Raw genomic sequence first — 21,648 nt, forward strand, 5'->3', positions numbered from 1 at the left:
TGTAGTGAGGTCACACACTGCGACAAAGCTACTTTTTTTTCCTATGCCCGGTTCACATCTGCATTTGGTATTCCGTTCGGGGAGTCCGTTTGGAGACCCCCGGAACGGAATACCAAACACATCGACAAGCGGTGAGTTTATGAAAGCACACGGACCCCATAGACTACAATAGGGTCTGTGTCTTTTCCGTGCGGTGTCCTCATGAGTCATGCGGAGAGGATAGTACTTTTTTCTACACCGCACGGAAAACACACGGACCCCATTATAGTCTAGTCAAGTGGACTCCCCGAACAGAATACCAAATGCAGATGTGAATTAGGCCTTACAGATTTTGTTGCTTTTTATTACTGAGCCAGTCAAGAGCGGCTTGTAAAGGAATAGGCGATATATAGAAAGCACTTATACTTCTCCTTCTCTCAATCTACTCCTGACCTTTAGGCCGGGGACCCACGGACCAGAAACGCCGCGATTTGCCCGCAGCGGAGACGCTGCGGGAAAAATTGCGGCATTGTACAGTGCAGGCAAAGTGGATGGGATTCATGCGAATCCCATCCCCACTTTGCAGAAAAGATCGCAGCGCGGACATGCTGCAATTTGCAAATCGCAGCATGTCAATTATATCTACGGAAATGCCAGCGGCTTTCCCGTAGATATAATGTTAAGAGACAGTACGCAGAGGAAAACTCTGTGAACTTTCTCGTAAAAGCGATGTGGAAAGAACCGCAATGCGTTCACGCAACGGTTCTTCCCGCAGCGCTTTAGTGCTGCGGATACGGCCTGTGGGGCCTTAGCCTTCGCTAAGAAAATAAAACGCCACAAAATCTGCAACAAAAATCAGCTTTTCTGCACTGTGTGGCCAGACATTATGAAGCTGTACCATATACACACATGTATGTCTATGAGGACGTCCTGCAGTCCGTGCTCTGTGAGGAGGACACTTCTCCCGGCTCAGTCACTCAGGCTCACTGACTTTCTAGTCAGACTCTATACACATGACTGACTTTGGTAATTGATAAATAACTTCCCCACTGACATCAACTCACAACTCGTCCATGTTTCTGAAGTAACCAAGGGCAGCCTGTTAACCAGTTAGGTGCCGGCACTGACACTTCTATACTGCAAAGTCTATCAGAACTGCATTAAAGTTTTACTTTCTTTTCCTAGTTAAAAAAAAAGAGCGGCCCCCGTGGTGATGGCCATGACGGGATTGGCTGCTTGTGCTCCCTAGATAGTGAGGGAGGAGGAGGACAAGCAGCTGATCCTCTGTGTAGCATCAGTGGGCACAGCCCTTCACCCCTCCCAGCCTCTCCTCTTGTGTGTAACTTTAATTGATGAGCCTCCATGCTTGTCCTGAGCCTCACTCCCCCTCCTTAATTAAGGCTTCACTTCAGGAAGGGGTGGTATAAAGAGCAGCCATCCCGCCTCAGTTCTCCTGCACTCTCCCACCTAAGCACTCACATAGACACCTCTCCCACCGCATACATCCCTCCTTCCTCCTCATCACCCGCACTGGGCACCTCTACACCACATGAAAGTTGTACTTCCCGGGAGTTGGGCACCAGCTCTCCCAACTTAAGCTGCAGTCACCACAAGTTCTGCAGCTCAGGGTAAAAGAAGGGGGCACATTCTCTAGTGTAACAGGGAACCCCACCATCAGCAACCGTGGACTCTGCAGAGGAATCAGCTGTTGGTTTGTACACCATGAGTACTCTAAAGCCTGACACTGAGCACAATAATAATCTAGAGGAAGAGGTGAGTACTAGGATCCCACCCTTCTGTCTTCATGCCTGCTTCTCCCATTGTAAAAGCTTCAATATTCCTTCTGCCTTTCAAGTTCACTTTAGAGTGTCTTTGAAGACTCTTTAGCTTTGGCTTGTAATAATGTCTTAACAGTTACATTGTTGTATTATCTTATGACTACTTTTTATTGTTACTTGCACTGAAGTATAGACAGATGTAGCAGAGTTGAAACTGTTACTATTGTGCAAGTAGGATCAGGGCTATGAACCCTACATACAGAGCTTTGTCATGTAGCATTGTGTAAAGGCAGCTGGCTGCCTCTTGGCTTATTTATTGAAGGTGTCTTACAGACGCACATATAGCCTTATAGTTTTGTGTAGCCTTATAGTTTTGTGTATACTGTCTTCGCTCTTGTTACTCTTGCCTATTGTTACTGGTAAATATTTAGAGTTGTCCTCTTACACCAGGCCAGTTCCATTGCTGTCACTGGTGAAGTAAGCCATGCCTCTAGATGAGTGATTTCCTTGTAGTTGTCTTAAAGCGGCTTTCTACGCGCCAGCTACACATGTTCTAAAATGTGGAAGTGTTTAGGTTTTCTTGTCTATTAAGTATTAAATATTATGAAAAGGAGGATGTGTATTTTTCTCTTTTACATTCCCGCACTTCTGTAATGGCTTGTATAAACTATGAGGAAGCTTGCTGACCCAGAAGTATGTGTAATATAAATATAAGGCTATGATTTGGGCTGTTTTGAGTCCTCAATGTAAAGCTGAAAGGCATGGACTTTATCTTCCATTTGTGGTGTGTTTGGATTTATTAGGTTTGGGGAAAGGGATGCTGTTTGCTTATTGTGGATACATAAGCTCTACTCTGTCCCCCAAGGATATCCATGTAAGCTTGTGGTCTAGTCTCTAAATCTGAATTTACTAAACTATAACCTCATTGGTTATTGGGTAACATTTGTTTTATCACTAACTCTTGATGTAAATGTTCTGCAGTCTAACTAGACATAACCATAATGACCTAAACTACAAAGCCTTGTCGCATTTCGTTGCGAGCTCAGCTTTACGTTATATATGGCTTCATACAGTTCACTAACTTGTAGTTCAGTTGGTGTCTGTATATTATATTTTTATTATGCTTATATGGCGCCATCATATTCTGCAGCACTTTAGACTGTCAGTTACTGTCCCATAGGACTCACAATCTATACTCCCCATCAGTATGTTTTTGGAATATAAAAATATATATATATATATATATATATATATATATATATATATATATATATATATATATATAGTATTGTTTTAAGAACTCATTCTGTACAGGAAATAGGACTGTAGATTTTGAACTCCACTTAGTGTCATTCTAGCAAGTAATAGCCACGGGTGGCTATTGTACTGGTGGGCAAAAATTATCTATTAGCACAATCCTGAATGCAATGAATAATATATTCTGGTATATTGTCCAATCTTCTGTTTGTGGATTTGACCAGATCATTGGATTATGTGACCATTGAGGGTGCATTCACATGATTAGGTTGGGTGCAGTTGAAACTGCATCAAAATTGCATGATGTCTTAATGCGAATGTTGGCAGCCTTATTGGGTTTATTTTTCTCTTTTCAGAGGGAAATGGATCACAAAACTGAATCAAACTATTTGCATGCAGTTTTGACTGCACCTGTCCTAACTAGATAATGTGGCCAAATTCCTTTATTTTCATGGCTGTCTTAACAGAAATAACACAAGTTGCTTCAAGTTGGAAATATCAGCGTTGCCACTTTAATCTGTACCATTGTGAGCACATAAGCCGTCATACGCTACCCTTAGATATATTTGAGCTGTTGGCATCAAAACTATTAGGTGGTTGTTATGCAGTTGCCCTGCTGAACTAGTGCACATTTCTTGCTATTCTGTAATTGCTTGTATCTGATCCCTCCTGTCTCTAGATTACTAATGTGATAAACCTAATTCATATGGTTACTCGTTTTACCAAATGTCTGTCCTGGTAGGTTATTTTGCACATAACCATTGCTAAAATGAGTTACCAGTACAACTTGGCTGCAATCTTTTACATAGTCATAATTGCTGAAGTGGCTTTATGGGCTCATTAAAGCATTCTCATGTCTACAGTAGTGAAACACAGTATCTCACATGTATGTCTACATATGTTCTGTTTGTCAGTAGAGATCAATGGTTTTTGCCAGGAATGGCAACGCATTCCCATGAAATGCCAGTCTCTCTCAGACCATTTAGCATATAGAGTGCAACAAATTGTAGGAGCTAGAGGAAAGCTCCAATAGTCTTGGAATCTGTGCAACGGCACCTATTAAAGGATGAAGTTTCTCTACACCGGTATCAATAAATTGAGTCTGCATGTAGCCACTGTTTTAGCAGACAGGCAAGTGTGAACCTAGCCTCAGTTGTAATTGACCTACGCATATAAAGTATTAACAGCTAAGCTTGGTGCAGGAAGATCATGGTGGATGCTGGCTGTATAATACAGCCCAAATGTGGACTGGCTCTCAGATGAATACCCTGGTGAGCCAACAGCTGACCTTGGCACATACACCCACTGTACCTCATATAGATGATCCTCATACAGCATCTTAATCTGACAATGCATCTGTAAGAGATACTGGGTAGATTATTGAAGAAACTATCCTATTTATATATACTTCGGTTTGCTGAGACTCCATCTAGATGCAGTGTTAGTCCAGCCAGTATATTTTCTCCCTGGGTCCATGTTGTAAATGTCAATGCTGGAGCCCCAATCTTGCTGCTTGAGGTCTGCTGCTGTACACTCATGTTCCCAGTTTTCAGAGCTAACTGGGCCCTTGTTCAAGGCAAGAGCCAGTCAGCAGGCTACTGACTGGACCACAAGTCAAAAATAAAAAGGGCTAGGCAGAAAACTACCACTGAAAATGTATGATGGTGCCACTCTTTAGGAAATTGCGAAAGAGGTACAATTTTCATATAGCTGTATAGTAGGCCTCATAACTAATTTTTCTGGTGGGGGGGTCCTAGGCAGCCAAATCTGGCCAGTACTAGCAGTGTATGGAGATGGATCTGCAGCTGTCATCCCCCCCCCCCCCCATAGTAAAGCGTAATGGTGCATCATGTGGTGGTAAGAGGTTGAAGGACCAGTAAACAAGAATGGTTGGCATCCTGGAATTGATGATATAGCCTGCACAGAACCCTGATTTCCACATCAAGTTAGTTTGAGATATTATGAAGCGATATAAAGACTTTAGCAGGCATACATCCAAAGATCTGTAGCTCGTTCCCAAAAATGTTTGCAATAACCTCTCTGCAGGGTTCCTATAACTGCAAATGTACCTAGAAGAATTGATGCTAAGAAAACCGATTCACTTTATTTTTCACTTAAAATGAGCACTTCTAAAAAAAAAAAAAAATTAAGACTGCAGCATTTATTTCCACTCGTGTGCAAAACCCAGGTTCAGTGGAACAGGCTCAGCTGTGAGCCAAAAATCAGTTTTATTAACAAAACATCCTTCTACTCAGTCCATCCCCTTGCTAAACTTGCTGTTCAAGTATGACCCCTGTGTCCTAAAGTCCCACCCCCACACTCCTCTGTTGCTGTGATCTTCTCTAAGTGATAGTGCTTCTGTAAGCTAGTATGAGTGGCAGATAAGTAATAGATAAGTAGTGACTGCTTTAATAATCTATAGTTTATAAGTGGGTCCATTATTAATTTTTATAATTTTTTTTTTTACTGGCCTGGATCTTGTAGTACCTGACCCTTCTTAAACAGCTGTTAGTGAGTGTATATCTGTAGTTTAAACTCAGCAGATCCCTATTGCAAATCATTGGAACAAACCAACATTTTGTGGTTTTTGTTTATAACAGAATCCATGTAGATGTGAACAGAATCTTATAAAATAGTTTTGAGTTAAAGATTTGAGACCATTAACATTTTAGATATATAACTTGTATTGATGTATACATCACCTAGTACTTGCAGTACAATACTCACAAAAAAATAAAGCTCTATTATGGAAAAGTTGTTCACAGCGTCCTTGAAAGTCCTTCGTATATTCCTTTTGTAGACACTTTTGACTTTGGCTCAAACTGCAGCTACAACAAAGCTGCATTTCCACAACATAGGGCCTTAGCCTCAATTGTTTTTTCTATATTTTCTGTGCAATACTATGGGGACTGCCATATTCACTGAGTTGCTCCTCTACAGTTAATAGCATTTTGTGATATGTTTTACAGCAATAGTCTAAAGCTGATTCTGAGGTCTATGGGACTCTTCTAGGCTTTGTACAAGAAAGGAAGTACATAAACCTGTATTGTCGGTGGTGAATGTTACCTGGAGAGGTGTTAGTACCTTTGTAATCCTGTTTTGTGGCCTACATTAGGTGACCACTGCAAAAAAGAACTCCCTATAGAATTGCCAGTGGTAACTGATGAAGAAAAGGCTCAGTACAAGTCTTGATTCTGACAGTCTCCACTTAGTCAATGGAGTCACCAGGCTACATGTGTATCTACATAGCAGCAGTCAACCTGTCAGTTCTGGTCCTCTGATGGCGCTGGCTGGCAAAGACATGAACTTGGTTCAATTTTTATGATCTCTGAATGTCTTGTAAAGTTTTAAACCATGTGTTAAATGACATTTGCAAAAAAAGTTGATGGGTTTCCCCTATAATAAAGGGGAATCCCTTGAAAATGCTGTACAATCTGCAGACAGTAAGACCTGAGCAGTCTGATATTGTGGGAAAAGACTTGGTAGAACTTGTCGTGTATCAATCTTGTTGCCCATGCTTGGGAGTCCAGTGGGCGGATCTCAGTGCGTACAGGGATGGTTTTCATTCACATTTGGTATTGCCGACTGGACTCGGTTCCCTCTAAGCATAAAACGGAAATGTAAGTTTTGGGAAAAGACTCATTTGTATCAATCTGCTCAGCTCTATAATATGACCGATGCAGATCTTTGCACTTTGCTATAGATCACTGTTAATTGTGACTTGTTTGCTTTAAGGGTGAATGCCTAACTGATTCTTATATTACAAGGTTTCTACTAGATATGTGGTGTTCAGTAGTGTTTTGTCTTAAAGGCAAATATCAGGCATGTAACTACTACAACCTTAGGATCAATACTGTAGTTTTTCTCAGCTTCTAATCACTGGGAAATAAAACAAACCTACAGATGACTATACCTGACTAGAATAGACTTGATGTATTCCATATGTGTACCCCCACCATGACAATGGATGTATTATTGCACGCAGCATAATAATGCGGCAGTATTACAGTGCACACTGCACATGGTGCTTAGAGCCTTATAAGTACTGTGTTCTTGTTTGTTAACTGCATCATAACATTCCATCTGACTTTAGTCAGTCTCTGCTTGATGTACATGTAACATGGCTCGCAGCCACTAAACTTTAGACATTCAGAGTTGTAGGAGGGGACAACTCCATCTAAGGGTACCATGAAACCAAGCACCTGGATCTGATCTTGAGTTAACACCACATTTAACAGAGGTCACAGAACACAATTTCCCAGTAATTCCATAATCTACTCTGTATCGTTTCACTTTACAAGTTTAAACAGTGTAATGCATAGAGAAATCTAGTGACAATAATAAGGCTATTGACTGCAGTATGAACTTCTATAGTGAAGTAGAGCAAAAAGTTAAAGGGGAAACTGTCACCAAAAAAACATAGCACTCTGCAGGCTGTATGTTATAGAGGAACGGAGCAGAAGATTCCATGTAGCGCTTCACTTATTGCTGTTTCTATGGATTATCTGTATGCACACTCAGAGGGAAAGCTGTCATTATTCATAGGGCCGCCTCCTTGACTTAATGGTATGAGGAATCTGAATAAGTCACAGATTATACTGTTTCTCAAACCTATGTGAATTTGCTTGTCTCTCGTTGCCTGTAGGTTATCCTGCATTATCATGGTGACAGTTCATTTCTTAAACTTATTTGTAGGGGTCATGCAGGATATTCAGTAGACTGACAGAGCTCATAAGCTTGACTAAATTTGGCAAGTACTTCTAGATTTGTTCCTCTTTAAATTAAAAAAAAATGACTTGGTTTAGTATAAGGCAAATGTTGCTTTCTTTCCTAGTCATAATGTTACTTGTTGCTGCAGTGTTTGACTAGTGGATATGTACATGCATATACTACATTTTCATGGTGACCTATCCATTAACCATAGTTCTACTTTGGAAGCTTATTTGTAGGGGTCATACAGGATATTCCATGTTCTGACAGAGAACATAAGTGCATGTCTACCTATGGCTTTCATGGTATAATGGGTTCCTAGCACATCCACCTACCCAATCCCCAAAAATAAAAGGTCAGTGGCAGCTAAAGTAGCTGGTGACTTCATGAGTCTGTCTAGATGGCCAGAAATGTGCAACTAAGCCTTTAAAAGAAATCCCTGTCCAGCAAATAAAAAACAAAAAAACAAATCTTACTAAACTTTGAAACCTGATCAGTTTAAGAACTGAAGACCCAAAACGCTCATTGTTGCGTTTCCTTCTGCATGTGGGAATGCCAGTACAGATGCGCAAACAAAGCAACCATGCAGAACAAAAAAGCTAGAGCCACTTCTGAGCCCAAATCCTCCCACCATGGTGTCTACCAGTGCATATTAGACATGATTAGACACAACTGGTAAATATTTTAGAGGTTATAGAAACGGCTGGTCCTGATGTGGAGAGTTTTGTCATTGCTCACACAGAAAACATCCCTAGTGGCTTAATAAGTGAGCTGCTAACATGGGTGGAAGTAAGCACATATGACAGATGGGAGGAAGCAAGTGCAACTGATGGCTGTACTGTTATAGCTGGTTTTTTTTGTTTTTTTTCCTGGAACTGCTGCATTCCCTCTGAGCATGACTATTTAACCTAAAAATGATGGCCAGTTTGACACCACAATGTAACTTGAATCTAGTGTAGCTTGATACTTCAAAAAAGTTTGGCTATCTCGACTTAGTATTTTTAGGGGTATACTTCCATAAAATTTTCTGGCTTGATACAGTTGTGTACTAAAAGGCCAGCTAAGATATATTGTTCTAGTGCTCTCATTCTGAGTCTTCTAGCGATACATTAGTATTCCTAGTGCTGTAGGTAGCCACTAGCTATATAAAGAACTTATTTCAATAAAAATCTCCCAAAATTCGTTTAGTGCTTCCCTTCTGTTCTCCCCTGCTGTCCTTATTTTTCAGGAGATGGTGGCAGAGAACAGGCGTTAACTTTCAATGTCAATGTATCCAATTGTTTGTAATGTGTTAAAGAAATATTTTGGTGCTATATAAATAAAACTGCACATGGCTCACTATACGTTGTGTGAACACAAACCTAGACTGAATTTAAATATCTGTTCTAATAGCAAAAACTTTTTAAAGACCTCCTGAAGCCTCAGTCGTATTCTTATAATGCAGCTGCTGGAATGAAAAAAAAAAAAAAATATATATATATATATATATATATATATATATATATATATATATATATATATATATATATATATATATATATATATATAATTTTCTTCTCTAGTACCACAGTACTTGCACAATTGGTGCAGTTTAAATGTCAAATAGTGTGCTCTGTCAGGCTGGCAGTCCCAGGCTTATCCAAGGATCCAACACAACTGTTTAATCTGATTCCCAAAATTTGCATTGAATAATTAAAAGCTCTAAGGTTGTGAATACAAAATTCCAGTAAAAACCTGCATCTTGTGAAAAGCATGCCAAAAAGCCACAAACTTGTATTTGTAGCCTTTTGACAAGTTTTGAGTTCTTCTGAATCTCAAAACCTAACATCTTTTCTCAGCCAGAGATGTATTGGCTGTAGCCTCAAAATGGCTGAAATCCTGTTGGTCCAAACATATCAAAGCATGGCATAAAGCTAGCAATATGTCATCTTTTGGCCTGGTGGGAAAGCATGTGCAGACTACAAAGTTTGATATTAGAATAGCATAATAGACAAGTTATCTGACTGGAATGGTAGTAGCAATAACACTCTCTAGTAGTACTAATGCCGCAGTCAATGTATCTGCAACTACAACCTGATAACTGTGACACAAATGTTCTAAACCTGCACTCACCCAAATATGCTGCATAAAGATGCCACAACAAGTGTTGCCATTCATCTCCAACCATTGATAGGGGTTATTGGTAGGACTAGGATCACTTGCAATGTATAATAGTGGATTTTGGGGCATTGTATTAATCTACAACTATCTTTATCTCTTAACCAGGTCAGGACGCTGTTTGTCAGTGGTCTTCCGATAGACATCAAACCCAGGGAACTTTATTTGCTATTCAGACCATTTAAGGTAGGCAAAGCATTAACTCTGCCGTCTTTACCAGAAATGTTATGGCAAGCTATGTTGCAGGTCATTATTCACAAAGGGCGATGGAAGTAGATTTGGCTGAATAAGCAAATTTCTCAAGACTTTGTTGGCTCAGTTGCACGGTTTAATGTTTTTATATGGCTTTAGATAAAAATCCTCAATCTGAGTTGCTACAGTTTTTTTTTTTGTTTTTTCTCAACTTCAAAACCATAAACTTGGAATATCCTTAAAACTAAACCAATCATAAGTAAGCAAGGTCTTTGTCTACTCAATTTACATAAGAACTTCATCTACTTAAAACTTGATGGAATGTCAAACATATAATACATCATATGGGGTTGCTTCCCAGTGTTTAGGGGATGGGTATTGATCAGATAGGTGGCTCTCAAATGCTAGAAAGTTACAATCCCTTAGTGCTAAAAGAGGTAACTGGTTTATTTTTCTCTTCCCTTCTTTGCCTGAACTGGGGGTCTTACTACAGTGAAAGGTACCATTTCAGATTCCACCACTCTGCCACTATAAATGAATCAAATGATGGGCAAAATTGACTTGGATTTTACGCTTTAAAATGTACTTTATTGTTGCTGCTTAATCTGGTGCTAAATTGAGTGGATAAAGCTCAGGGTTGAGTAAAATATGGCATTTTAAAGTCTATGCCCATGTCAATTTCTTCTAATCTCATCGGTCAAATTGCACAGCATAAGCACAAATGTCCACACTGACAGAGCACAGCCGTAGGCACTGCTGGGAAGTTATGGGTACCACTATAGTTCTGCTACTTGGGACCACAGCACCACCCCATGGCAGAGGGTGCAGATACACTCCCTCTGCAGCTTGTCACTGCTGTCCCTGATTAGTCCTGCAGATCTTCCCTTTCCTAGTTTCCAGCACATCCACTTCCCAATGCCGCAATAACACCACAGGCTTTGTCACTTTCTAAAGCAAACTTTCAATTTGTCTTCTGCTTTTAGGGTTATGAAGGATCACTGATCAAGCTAACCTCAAAACAGGTAACCTTTGCTCTGTAAGACAAGTGTTTACTTAGTCTTGCCTCAGTGTTTGACACTCTTGTTTCTCTCCAGCCTGTAGGCTTTGTCACCTTTGATAACAGGGCAGGTGCAGAAGCTGCAAAGAATGCCTTAAATGTAAGTGGTCACTCCTTAATTAAGAGTTGCTTACGGTACAATCATCTTGTAAGATTTTTCAGTGCAGTTTTCCCTGTAACACTCTATCCACTTACTGTATACCCTAGATTACACAGCCTGAAACTAACATTAATAAATGGCTATTAAATTTATTTTTCAATCACTGTTTAACTCAATGACTCCCTCATACAAAATAAGTGTCTATAAATACACCTATATGCCTAATTATTTTGCTAGACTACATGGCAATATTCAATTAGTGTATTGTGGGTTTTTTGGTTTTTTTTTTTGTTGACAACCTACCCAATTGGGCAGCTTGTAGGACTGAGCTGCCATACCAGGCACAGTTGTACAGTGCTTTGGTAGTATACAATGAAAAGTCTGTAGCAATTGCCTGACTAGGTGTCTGGTGGGGAAGACAAATGATATACTTTTACAGGCTATGCAATTTACTGCAATACTCAAAGTTGTGAATGACACTAAGGTTTTAACTGTTCAGAACTACTGTACTAAAATTTGCATGAAGTTGCTTTTGAATGACCAAGTGCATTGTCAAAGCTTGAAATGTAGGTAGGTCCAATAAGACTTTCCATTGGTACTTTGCTTTCCATAGGGTATCCGTTTTGATCCAGAGAACCCACAGACTTTAAGACTAGAGTTTGCGAAGGCCAACACAAAGATGGCCAAGAACAAATTAATGGCTACACCTAACCCCACAAACCTCCACCCTGCACTTGGAGCACACTTCATTGCACGAGATCCATGTAAGTTTTGATACTGACTTTGTGGGGGGAAAAATCTTCCTAAGGGAACTAGATAATTGCAGGCCAAGTTTTGATGTTTAATAAAGGCCTCCATCTTGTATAACTGCATGTTAAGAACAGGGGGTAGTTTAGATGTTAATGCTCAGCAGCGTTTCATATTTTTCTTCCTCCTTATAACTTTTTAGTCTTCTGTCAACATGGCTATGTGAGGGCTCATTCTTTGCATGATGAGTTTATATGGCTCTTGCCCCCCAAACCATTCACGTGCCATCATCGCTATTGATCACAGCATCTGAGTATTAAGCCGTCAAAGTCTATTTTCTGGTCCCAGATGTATAATACAGCAGAGACCCAGAAGTAATGTTGCAGGTGCAGCCTGCGAGTCCATGGCATTAGAGCCGACTGTTAAAGGGATCCTGTAATTGGATTTTTTTTTTTTTTTTTGGACACATAGAAATAGTCTTAAAGGCTATTCTACTTTTAGATGTCTTATCTGTGTCGCTGTTTGGTAGAAATCCCAGTTTTCTTCGGTATGCAAAGAGTTCTCTCGTAGCACTGGGGGTGTCCCCAATACTGCAAGAGTACTCTCCAGCGATGCCTCTATCTTCTGGAACGCCCTCCCCGCAATGTCATCTTCTGTCCTGGGTTTCAATCTTCTAGGCATGCGCAGTTGGCTCTGCCATCGGGCTTTGGGCAGAGCAGACTGTGCATTCCCATGGGCACAAGAAAATGGCCACTTACACAGTAAGCCGGTGTAAGCGGCCATTTTCTTGTGGCCATGTGCAGTCAGCTTTGCCTGAGGCCCAATGGCAGAGCCGACTGCACGTGCTTAGAAGACTGAAACCCAGGACGGAAGAAGACACAGGGTAAGGCTGTTCCAGAAGATGGAGGTGTCACTGGAGAGTTCTCACAGCATTGGGGACCGCCCCAGTGCTGCTAGAGAACTCATTTGCATACCAAAGAACCAGGATTTCTACCCAACGGTGACGCAGAGAAGACATCTAAATGTAGAATAGCCTTTCTTAAGGCTATTCCTGTGTTAGTCAGAAAGAAAAGGGTATCCAATGATAGAATCCCTTTAAGTATAAATTCAGTGACTTGATAAAGAACCGACTGAGAAGGATTAATACACTTTAAAATTTGTCATTCCTGTAACTTTTACAAGTTTCCTTCTCTTTAAATGTAAAGGCTGGAAACTTGCTTATGTATTGTCATGTTCACTTTTTTTTTTTTGTACAGTGGTATATTCTAGGTACAATTTCTATTTCAAAAGTTGAAATTTTGAGTCTATTAAAATATGCTATGGGCTTTAGTAGCAGCATGTGGTTGACATTTTTAATATAATTCAGTGGTGTTACTGTAGATTAGTTTGCTATGTGCAAGCTGGCAACTAACCTGCCATAATAAAGTAGTGTGGACCTGGCACCTTTCCCGATTTGTGCTGCGGGTAAAGCGCTATCGGTCCCGGTACCGTAGCGCTTTACAGTCAGAAGGAATGCCCCCTCCCTCTGCTCACAGTGCTCGTCCATAGACTAGTATTATCAGGAGGGGAGGGGGCGTTCCTCCCTGCTCACACAGTACAGCGCGATAGGCGCTGCTGTGGAGAAGGACGTTCCTGACTGACCGTCAGAAACGCCCTTCTGACTGTAAAACGCTACAGTACCAGGACCTTTACCTGGGGCACAGATCGGGAAAGCTGACAGTACGCTGAATTGAGTGGTGTTGGCTTTCCAGCAGTGTATGCAACTGCCTGTGCCCAATCTGATGAAAGGTCTTTAAGTCCAGCATGCACACTAAAGTTGTAAGCTGTCTTTGGAGGTGACTGACCATGCATCTCAGAGGTTGCAGTAATGCCTGTTCAGGCTTCAGATGTCCCTAAAAGCTTTTCTTTTTTTTTTTTTTCTTTTTTTTTTTTTTAAATGCCTTGACAAATCTCATGCATATTATGCAGGACACTGTGGTGCCTAAACTATAAAAAATGTATCCCATAAGTCAAATTGACCAGATTATTTACTACTTGTTTGAGGCAAATTGCCCAACTGATAGTCAATTGTTCTCCAAAATGGTATAAAGAGACTTCTTGTACTGCAAAAAGGTGCTCTGCTGTGTACATGTTACTGCTCTGCTCAGCTGTGTACATGTTACTAGTTATGGGTGTCAAAATTTGGTGCACTTCTCAGTGTTGGAATCTTGTAAAGGTATCAAAACATAAAAAAATATAAACTTGAGATCACTGTAAAGGTGCCAACTAGAGATGAGCGAACACTATTTGGAACAGCTGTTCTGAATGGCGCGCTCCCATAGAAATGAATGGAAGTGGCCGGCACAGACTTTGCCAGCGGCCGGTTGCTTAATAACCCCCCCTTCCCCACTTGTCGGCTATGTCCATTTATTTCTATGGGAGCGTGCTATTTGAAACAGCTGTTTTGAATAGTGTTCGCTCATCACTAGTGCCAACGCAAAGAATATAGGGAACATGTCATTTACCACAGTCAACACTGTAAAAGTTAATCCTAATTTTGCTATTGATACAGGAAGGCATACTGTTCCCTGCTTAAATGGCAACTTAACATTAGAAGACCCATTTACACAATCGAGTGTGCATCCAATGTGGAGTAAAGATTACAGCAGAGTGACACTTGAGTGTTCTATTTTCACATCTTATGGGGCTTCAGCGTCATCTATATGGAATGAATCTGAATAGGATAGGACCTGCTTTGTCAGAACAGAATGAATCCTAAGCCTGTATAGATGTGAATGCACTCGATGCCACTGTCATAAGAATCCATTCCACTGCCCCAGATCTGAAGCACACTGTTATATGAATGGGGCCTCTATGTCTCAAATGAAGCTTGCGACAATGGAGCATCATACTCTTCCAGAAAGACTTGGTTTAACCTCTGTCTGCACCTATTTCACTTGTCATTGTGAAGAGAATTTTTTTTTTTTTTTTGACTTGCATAGGCTTCTTGGTTTGGGCAACACTTCCCCTTCTGCTAATAGGCCGTCTTGCATCAGCACTGAAGTCTTCACCATGCATTGACACTAGCTGTGCTACCAGATTCTTGTCACTCCTTGTGGTGGTCTGCATGGAATTCATCTGCAAGCACTAAACAAAGCAATTAGCTTGTTAATCTGTCACACTTATAGATTGAGTGTCTGAAAGGTTTTAATTTGCTCTATAACTAAAATTTAGTATAGACAGTCAAATGAATCGGTTGCATTTTAATTGAAGTAACTTCTGGCACCAGTCTGACTTCTAAAAAGTGGCTTCTAGTAGTAACTTTTACTTTTTGCTCCATAGATGACCTAACGGGTGCTGCACTAATTCCAGCCTCACCAGAAGCTTGGTCTCCCTATCCACTCTATACTACAGAGCTGGCACCAGCAATTCCTCACGCTGCATTTACATACCCAGCAGCGGCAGCCGCAGCAGCTGCCCTCCATGCACAGGTAAACTAATTCAGTTCCTAAAGGTACAAAATGTTCCATACTGTGACTATAGTTTGTGAAGTGGACAAACATATTGCAAACTACAAAGGCACCTACTGTGTGAATCTAGCTTGTATCTTTACCAATTCAATCACATCTCAATCTACATAGTAACACGGCTCTACCAATTTCTTCTAACAGGGTATGTGCTGTGAACAAATTTTTGTTAGATTGCACGTGCATGGTTATGTAGCACTGAAACTGCTGTTAAAGAGAAACTGAGCATGCTTGACCAGGGTGACTTACAAGACATCCTTTAGCAACTGTTATCAGGGGAGGAGTAGTTCATAGGTTTTTTTTATTTTATTTTTTTTTGTGATGCATACAATGGTGACAGTAGCTTGTAAAATACTACTTGTATAAAATTTTTGTAGGTATTTCCTCTAGAAGAGATTGTCCAAGGATGGGAAAATCATGACTGCACTTCAGACACACATGGCAGTGGGGGGTTTTGCTGAAGCTCAGCTACACAAGTGAATGTGGATCTGCCATATCACACACAACCTATAGGCAGGTTTGGTAATGTCTTTAGAAGGATGCAACAATGGTTTTCCAAACCTAGACCACTCGCTTAGTATGGCACAAACTTTGTCAGACACTTAGGGGGGAAAAGACATTGAGAAACCACCTTAAGACATCTCTACTGCTATTTCCTTAAGATTTAAAGCACTCTAAGAAATTCTGTTGCACTGTATTCACATGAACACGAATAGCTTACTTATTTGTTCTATATAGTTAAACATTACACTCTCCTAACTCAAGACTGCTTTAAGCAATTTCACGAAGTCTGCTTTTTTAAATTATTAATCTGGGGCCTTGCACTAGGAATGAGGGCACAGGCATAAAGAACAATCCAAACTATAACATTAAAAATTGAGGCAAATTTAACACACGAGTGCTAATGACTTGATTTCACCACTTAAATCCTTAAGAGTTGCTACATGGCTTAGTCAGTGAAAGGCTCAGGACAAGTTGCCCTGGAATAGGGTGGTTCTGGCATCTGTACAGTACAACTATGCTAGCTCTAAAATGTGGTTCAGTGGTGCTCTTCTGAGAACTGTACTGTTCCTGTAATCTGCCTGAATGTATAAATGAACAAATAAAACACATGTTCGTTACATCAGGATATTGACTAGTATCAGTCTGTATAGTCCTGAATGATATATATACCATTTCTCCAATTGGAATGACAAACGTTCCTCAGGTATATGCTGCATACAGGCACATCACAACCACACCAAAGATCACTGCACGGCTGGAGTGGCAATGCTGAGGGTGTGGGAACTGCTAAGCATCCTTATTTGATTTCCTTTGTTCTTAGACAGCCTGATATTCTTACCAGTTGAGGGTCCATGGAAGTATACAGTTGAGCTATATGTATGCAGACTGGCTTTCCAGACCGGTCTACCATGAGTATTTACCCTGCAAGTTTGTCTAACCCATTAACCTCAATGACTATAGTTTTAGCCACACCAGTCTTGCTCTAGAGGAAGATTTTATTGCCTTTTGGCTTGCTATACCTCCTGGAGTCTGCATGGAGAAATGGTAACCCCCCTACTCATCTACTGTGTAGCCAAAATTTAAACACTTTACTAGCACTGTGTAACCTTCCATACTGGGCTTCTTGCAGATAAAGAAAAATGTAAATCGTACAGTCAACCTAGTCATGACTCTTTAGCACTGTTCTTGTGAATGGCACATACATAATTATTCTGTTTTCAGTCTTGAGCAATGATAGTTTGGTCAGTGTTCAGGGTTTTTCATATTAAATCTACTTTGAAATCCAGATCTTGGAGTTATCTTCACTTGGCCGTCTTCTCACGAAGAACATTGTCTAAATTTGTAGTCTAACCCTTGACGTAGATTTGCTCCTAAAATGAAGTTGCTTAGCAATGGAATGTTATCTCCTGCTCCTCCCCCATGCTCTTGCCACAAACAGACTGAACAGAAAACATCTGTCTGAAAATGGCTATTGGGTAGTTGTGTAATATCCTTGACTGCTTATTTTACAAACCAATCTCCAGGGTGAAAGATCTGCTCTTAGGGGAGTTTTGCATAGTTTAAATATCTGTCATTAGACAGTATGTTGCAAAACTAAGAGGCACAAAGACTCTATCAATAGTGTATAGTGGTACTACCTTACCAAGAAGGCTACTTAAATAGTATCGCCAACATGGCTGAGGTATGTTGGAACTGTTATACTTGGTCTTAGAAGAGTTTGATAGAACATAGTTAGAAGGAAATTTGTTTTATGATTTCTTGTCGCTAAGATGAAATCCTAAATTCCACATGGGTAGGAAGCACAAAGACTAGTGGCATGTCATGGACCTGTGACTTCAATGGATGGTGTATGGGCTTCATGTATAGGCAGTCACTGACTTACAGCTTAATTTTGGAGTTCCTGCCAGGAATTTTCTATTGAGGCATTCTATGGGAGCAGACTGTATGGGACTGGGCACTCTATTTTATCAGAAACTTTTCTGAAATAGTTATACAGTATCTAGTTTATGTTTAGGTGTTTTGAAGGAGGTTAGGCAGTACACCTGCATTCACTGAATTTCTTCCTGGTTGGAAGGATTGCTAAAAAAAACCCTGCAAATATTTTGCTATGGTAAGATTCTTCTGGAAGAAATGTTCACAGTAGGACACAGATGCTGCTCACCGTGAACTGTATTGGTGTTGCTTATGTGCTTATTTCAGTTGCCAAATAGTATGTAGGATCAATTAACTGTATCTAGTGGAACCTGTGACTTGTTTATCAGAGCCTGGTATATATTTTTCATTCTCAGATGCGTTGGTATCCACCCTCTGAAGCAACCCAGCAAGGATGGAAATCTCGTCAGTTCTGCTAAAAGCTCTTCAGTAAGTAAAGCAATGTATGAGGGTTGTTCAAGAACTTTGTATTCCCAGGTACATTAATCTACCAAACCCACTTCATTTTTCAACATGGGTTGTCTTCATTGTTCACATGGTATAAAAGAACTGTAGTGGTATAGAAGTAGTATGTTAAGTGTTTTCTGGTTTTCCAACCATTCACCAACAGCTGAGCACACTTCAGGATCGAATGACAATCTGCCACAGTAGTTATTTAATTACAAAAAAAGTTACTATAGAAGATCTAGCAAGTAAGGCCTGGTTCACATCTACGTCTAGTATTCCATTCGGGAAGTCTGCTTGGGGAAGGGGGGGGGGGCCTGAACAGAATGCCAAATGCATTGACAAGCGGGGAGCTTATGAAAGCACACAGACCCCATAGACTATATTGGGGGTCTGTGTTTTCCACACATTATCTTCATGAACTACTTTCCTCTCTGAATGACTTGTGTGGAAAACACAGACCTCATTATAGTCTATGGGGTCCATGTGCTTTCATTGTTCAGTGCATTCTGTATTCTTTCAGGAAGTCCTCTTGGGGACCCCCTGAACGGGAATACTGAATGCAGGTATGAACCAGGCCTGAGTGGGTTTGAACCCCATAGCACAAACTGGGCATGAACACTACAGCATTGTGGTTGAGAGCATTGTTTTTTCTCTGCCTTTTTGACAATAAATTTATCTATTTTTTTTAATCCTAGGATTGCAACCTTCCCGCAGCCCCTTCAGATTTTTTTTTTTTTTTTCTCTTCCAAGAAGTGATGTACCAGACATGAACAAGTGTTTCTGAACATTGTATTTCTCCTTATGCCTCTGAATGTTTGATCCAACTCTCCCAATGGGGAGTCAAGACATCCCTCAAACTTATTTTGACAAGTCTTTCTGTGGACAATAACTAACCTGCTGGGTAACTTCATTAACTTGGTCTGAATGAAGCAACTGAGTGACTTTTGAAACTGCAGTAGAACAGTGCATGGTTGAAGCTAGGCCATGTTCTGTTCATTTCTGTCCTCCTTTTTATTGCATGTTAATTTTTCTGGCATGAAATTCCTATTTAATGTGTGGTAAAGATGTGTTGCTTGTATACCAGATTCAGAAGGTCTGCCTATGTAACCTTTTGATCTAGTTTTGCATAAAAATGTGCTGCTCATTCCACCACCTCTAATGCAGTCGAAGTCTTCTGACCTGGTCTAACTTTATTTACGTTTTCATTGGAGAGTCTGTTTTTGCCAAATAATGCAACCTTCTGGGGAAATGGAGCAAGAGTACCAGTATTTTTGTAACTTGTTTAATAAGGAAATATTTATGCATCATATGTGTTTTGTGTGGTATTAATAATTAAAAGAATATATTAATCTGTCATAAGTTAATGTTCAGTTAAAGAGCTCAGATTCTGTATGGATTGTCTACTGTACTCTATGAACAATTGTGCAATTTTGTTTTGCTGCAGTCTACTGCTTTGTATTGATGTTTTCAGTATTATGAAAGGTCTCCTGCTTGTATGGAGAGAGTTTCTCTAATAATGATTCTGAGAATGTGATACTGGATAAAATATAAACTATTTAAGAAGTGTTTGTGTGAATTTCAAATTTATGACCAATTAAAGCAATGAAAAACCATAGTGGTGGTCTGTAGTAGAAGTTGCACTGGTCAAACTCTCTTCTGACAAGTCAAACATGTTTGAGAATCTACCACCTCCAGGTAAGAATCAATGTGTTATAGAAAAGCCTACATCCAATAATGATGCTACTGTAGCTACATTATGGAAAAATAAAGCTGTAGCTCCAGTCAGTATAAGAGTTTATTAAAAAAAAACTATACATTTCTATGCAGAATATTCCAATAAAAGGCAACTTACTTGGCATGATACACAAAGCCTTAGGGCCTCTGACAAACCACACCCTGTAAGGGTGGTGAGGGACACACAAGGTACCCTTCCCTGTATATTTTAGGGGGCCCATAGCTAGATGGGTTGGCACTAAAGTAATGTTAGTCATTACAGCTGGCTAGCGGCCACTGCTTATGGCAGTTTCTGTGAGGCATGGCTCACTGCTGTATAGAAAATGTTACTTAATGTTTGCTTAAGTTAATGTCTAATGCAGTATAAAATTCAATTTTATGCCATGTAAAGTGTTAGGCGACATTAGTGGGAACTTTATTGGCATGTTAACGATGTATTCTGGTCAGTCTGAGAGCCAGAGCAACAGAAGTGGACTGCTGAAATGGCATTAACAGTCCAACAGACCTCATTGACTATAATAGGGGGTTCTCCTTTCAAAACAAACCAGTAGAGGAAAGTCCTCAGTGCAGAACTTTTCTCTACTTATTTTCTGGCTGAGTCAACTAACTACAGTATAAATATGAACATACATCTGTACTAATTTGTCGGGAAGGGTTTAAACTTTAGTTTCCTGGGCAACCCTCATGAGTGCCCAACCTATGAGGTTGCACTCTTGATCTGGTTAAAAGTGCTCATCTTGCTTGGGCTATCCCTTGAGGATAGAAGAATTGCCAGGGAATGCAGGGTCAAAGGATAGCACACCAATGAAGCCCTTGTTGCATCTCCCACTTCGTTTTGGCACACAGTCCAGGATTTAGAGAGGTATGTGCAAAAGTCAGGGCTGGCTATGTATGTGCTATTTTCTGTAGGGGCTACTTGTTTGGGTATGGAGCAAAAGGACCCCTCAATTTTGATACTTAAGTCAGCAGGAGGAGAGAGGGTTCCAATTAGCGAACCTAGCTGCAGAGGAGTAGCAGCTGTCCTCAGGCCCAAGTCTAGGATATCCATACACTGTGGTGTCATGTGGAGGCTCCAGAGGTGCACTACAAAAAGTTCTGGAATATACAGCAGGACCCCACAAGCAGTCTGTAAGCTGCTTAACATTTGCATAGCTACCTTCCAACCTTGAAGATTTTATGATCAAAGATGATTTCCTCCGTGTTTGTCATCTGCCTGCTGTTTTAGATTCCCTGTCGCAAACTGACAAAGTTGTGCAGATTGTAGACTCCTATACAGCTAACAGGATGCCAGCCAAAACAGAACATTATCGCCCTTCCAGCTTGGTGACTGTTAGCCTGTAAGGGAACATCTCTTCAAGTCGAACATTGAACCTTTCCACCCACAATGCCTCTAGATCAGAGGTCAGCCCAGCTATACCCATGGCCAGTATGTATCTGGACTGAGAAAAGGGGGGGCAATGGGAGTATTGGAGACTATCCCCACACAGAGCTGGGTAGGATGGTATCAAAGTACATTCCAGTAACAAGTCTTCCTAGGAGAATATGATT

General features: G+C 40.5%; 1 protein-coding gene across 1 annotated transcript; it reads left to right on the top strand.

Moving 5' to 3' along the window:
* Positions 1 to 1,369: 1,369 nt before the first annotated feature.
* On the top strand, positions 1,370 to 19,973 carry RBPMS2 (RNA binding protein, mRNA processing factor 2). The gene is made up of 8 exons (XM_075273605.1): positions 1,370 to 1,752; positions 9,990 to 10,067; positions 11,057 to 11,095; positions 11,168 to 11,230; positions 11,844 to 11,994; positions 15,299 to 15,447; positions 18,276 to 18,348; positions 19,062 to 19,973. Exons 1-7 carry the CDS (start codon positions 1,702 to 1,704, stop codon positions 18,336 to 18,338), a joined length of 594 nt encoding a protein of 197 aa, XP_075129706.1. The 5' UTR covers positions 1,370 to 1,701; the 3' UTR covers positions 18,339 to 18,348; positions 19,062 to 19,973.
* The last annotated feature ends 1,675 nt before the right edge of the window (positions 19,974 to 21,648 follow it).

Source organism: Leptodactylus fuscus, chromosome 5 (genome assembly GCF_031893055.1).
Source record: "Leptodactylus fuscus isolate aLepFus1 chromosome 5, aLepFus1.hap2, whole genome shotgun sequence".
Classification (NCBI taxonomy): domain Eukaryota; kingdom Metazoa; phylum Chordata; class Amphibia; order Anura; family Leptodactylidae; genus Leptodactylus; species Leptodactylus fuscus.

Excerpts from the sequence above, each read along its gene's own strand:
- RBPMS2 (XM_075273605.1), top strand. The coding sequence starts at position 1,702 with ATGAGTACTCTAAAGCCTGACACTGAGCACAATAATAATCTAGAGGAA. Across the intron at positions 10,068-11,056 it reads TGCTATTCAGACCATTTAAG|GGTTATGAAGGATCACTGAT; the intron begins GTAGGCAAAGCA and ends TTCTGCTTTTAG. Across the intron at positions 15,448-18,275 it reads CAGCTGCCCTCCATGCACAG|ATGCGTTGGTATCCACCCTC; the intron begins GTAAACTAATTC and ends TTTCATTCTCAG.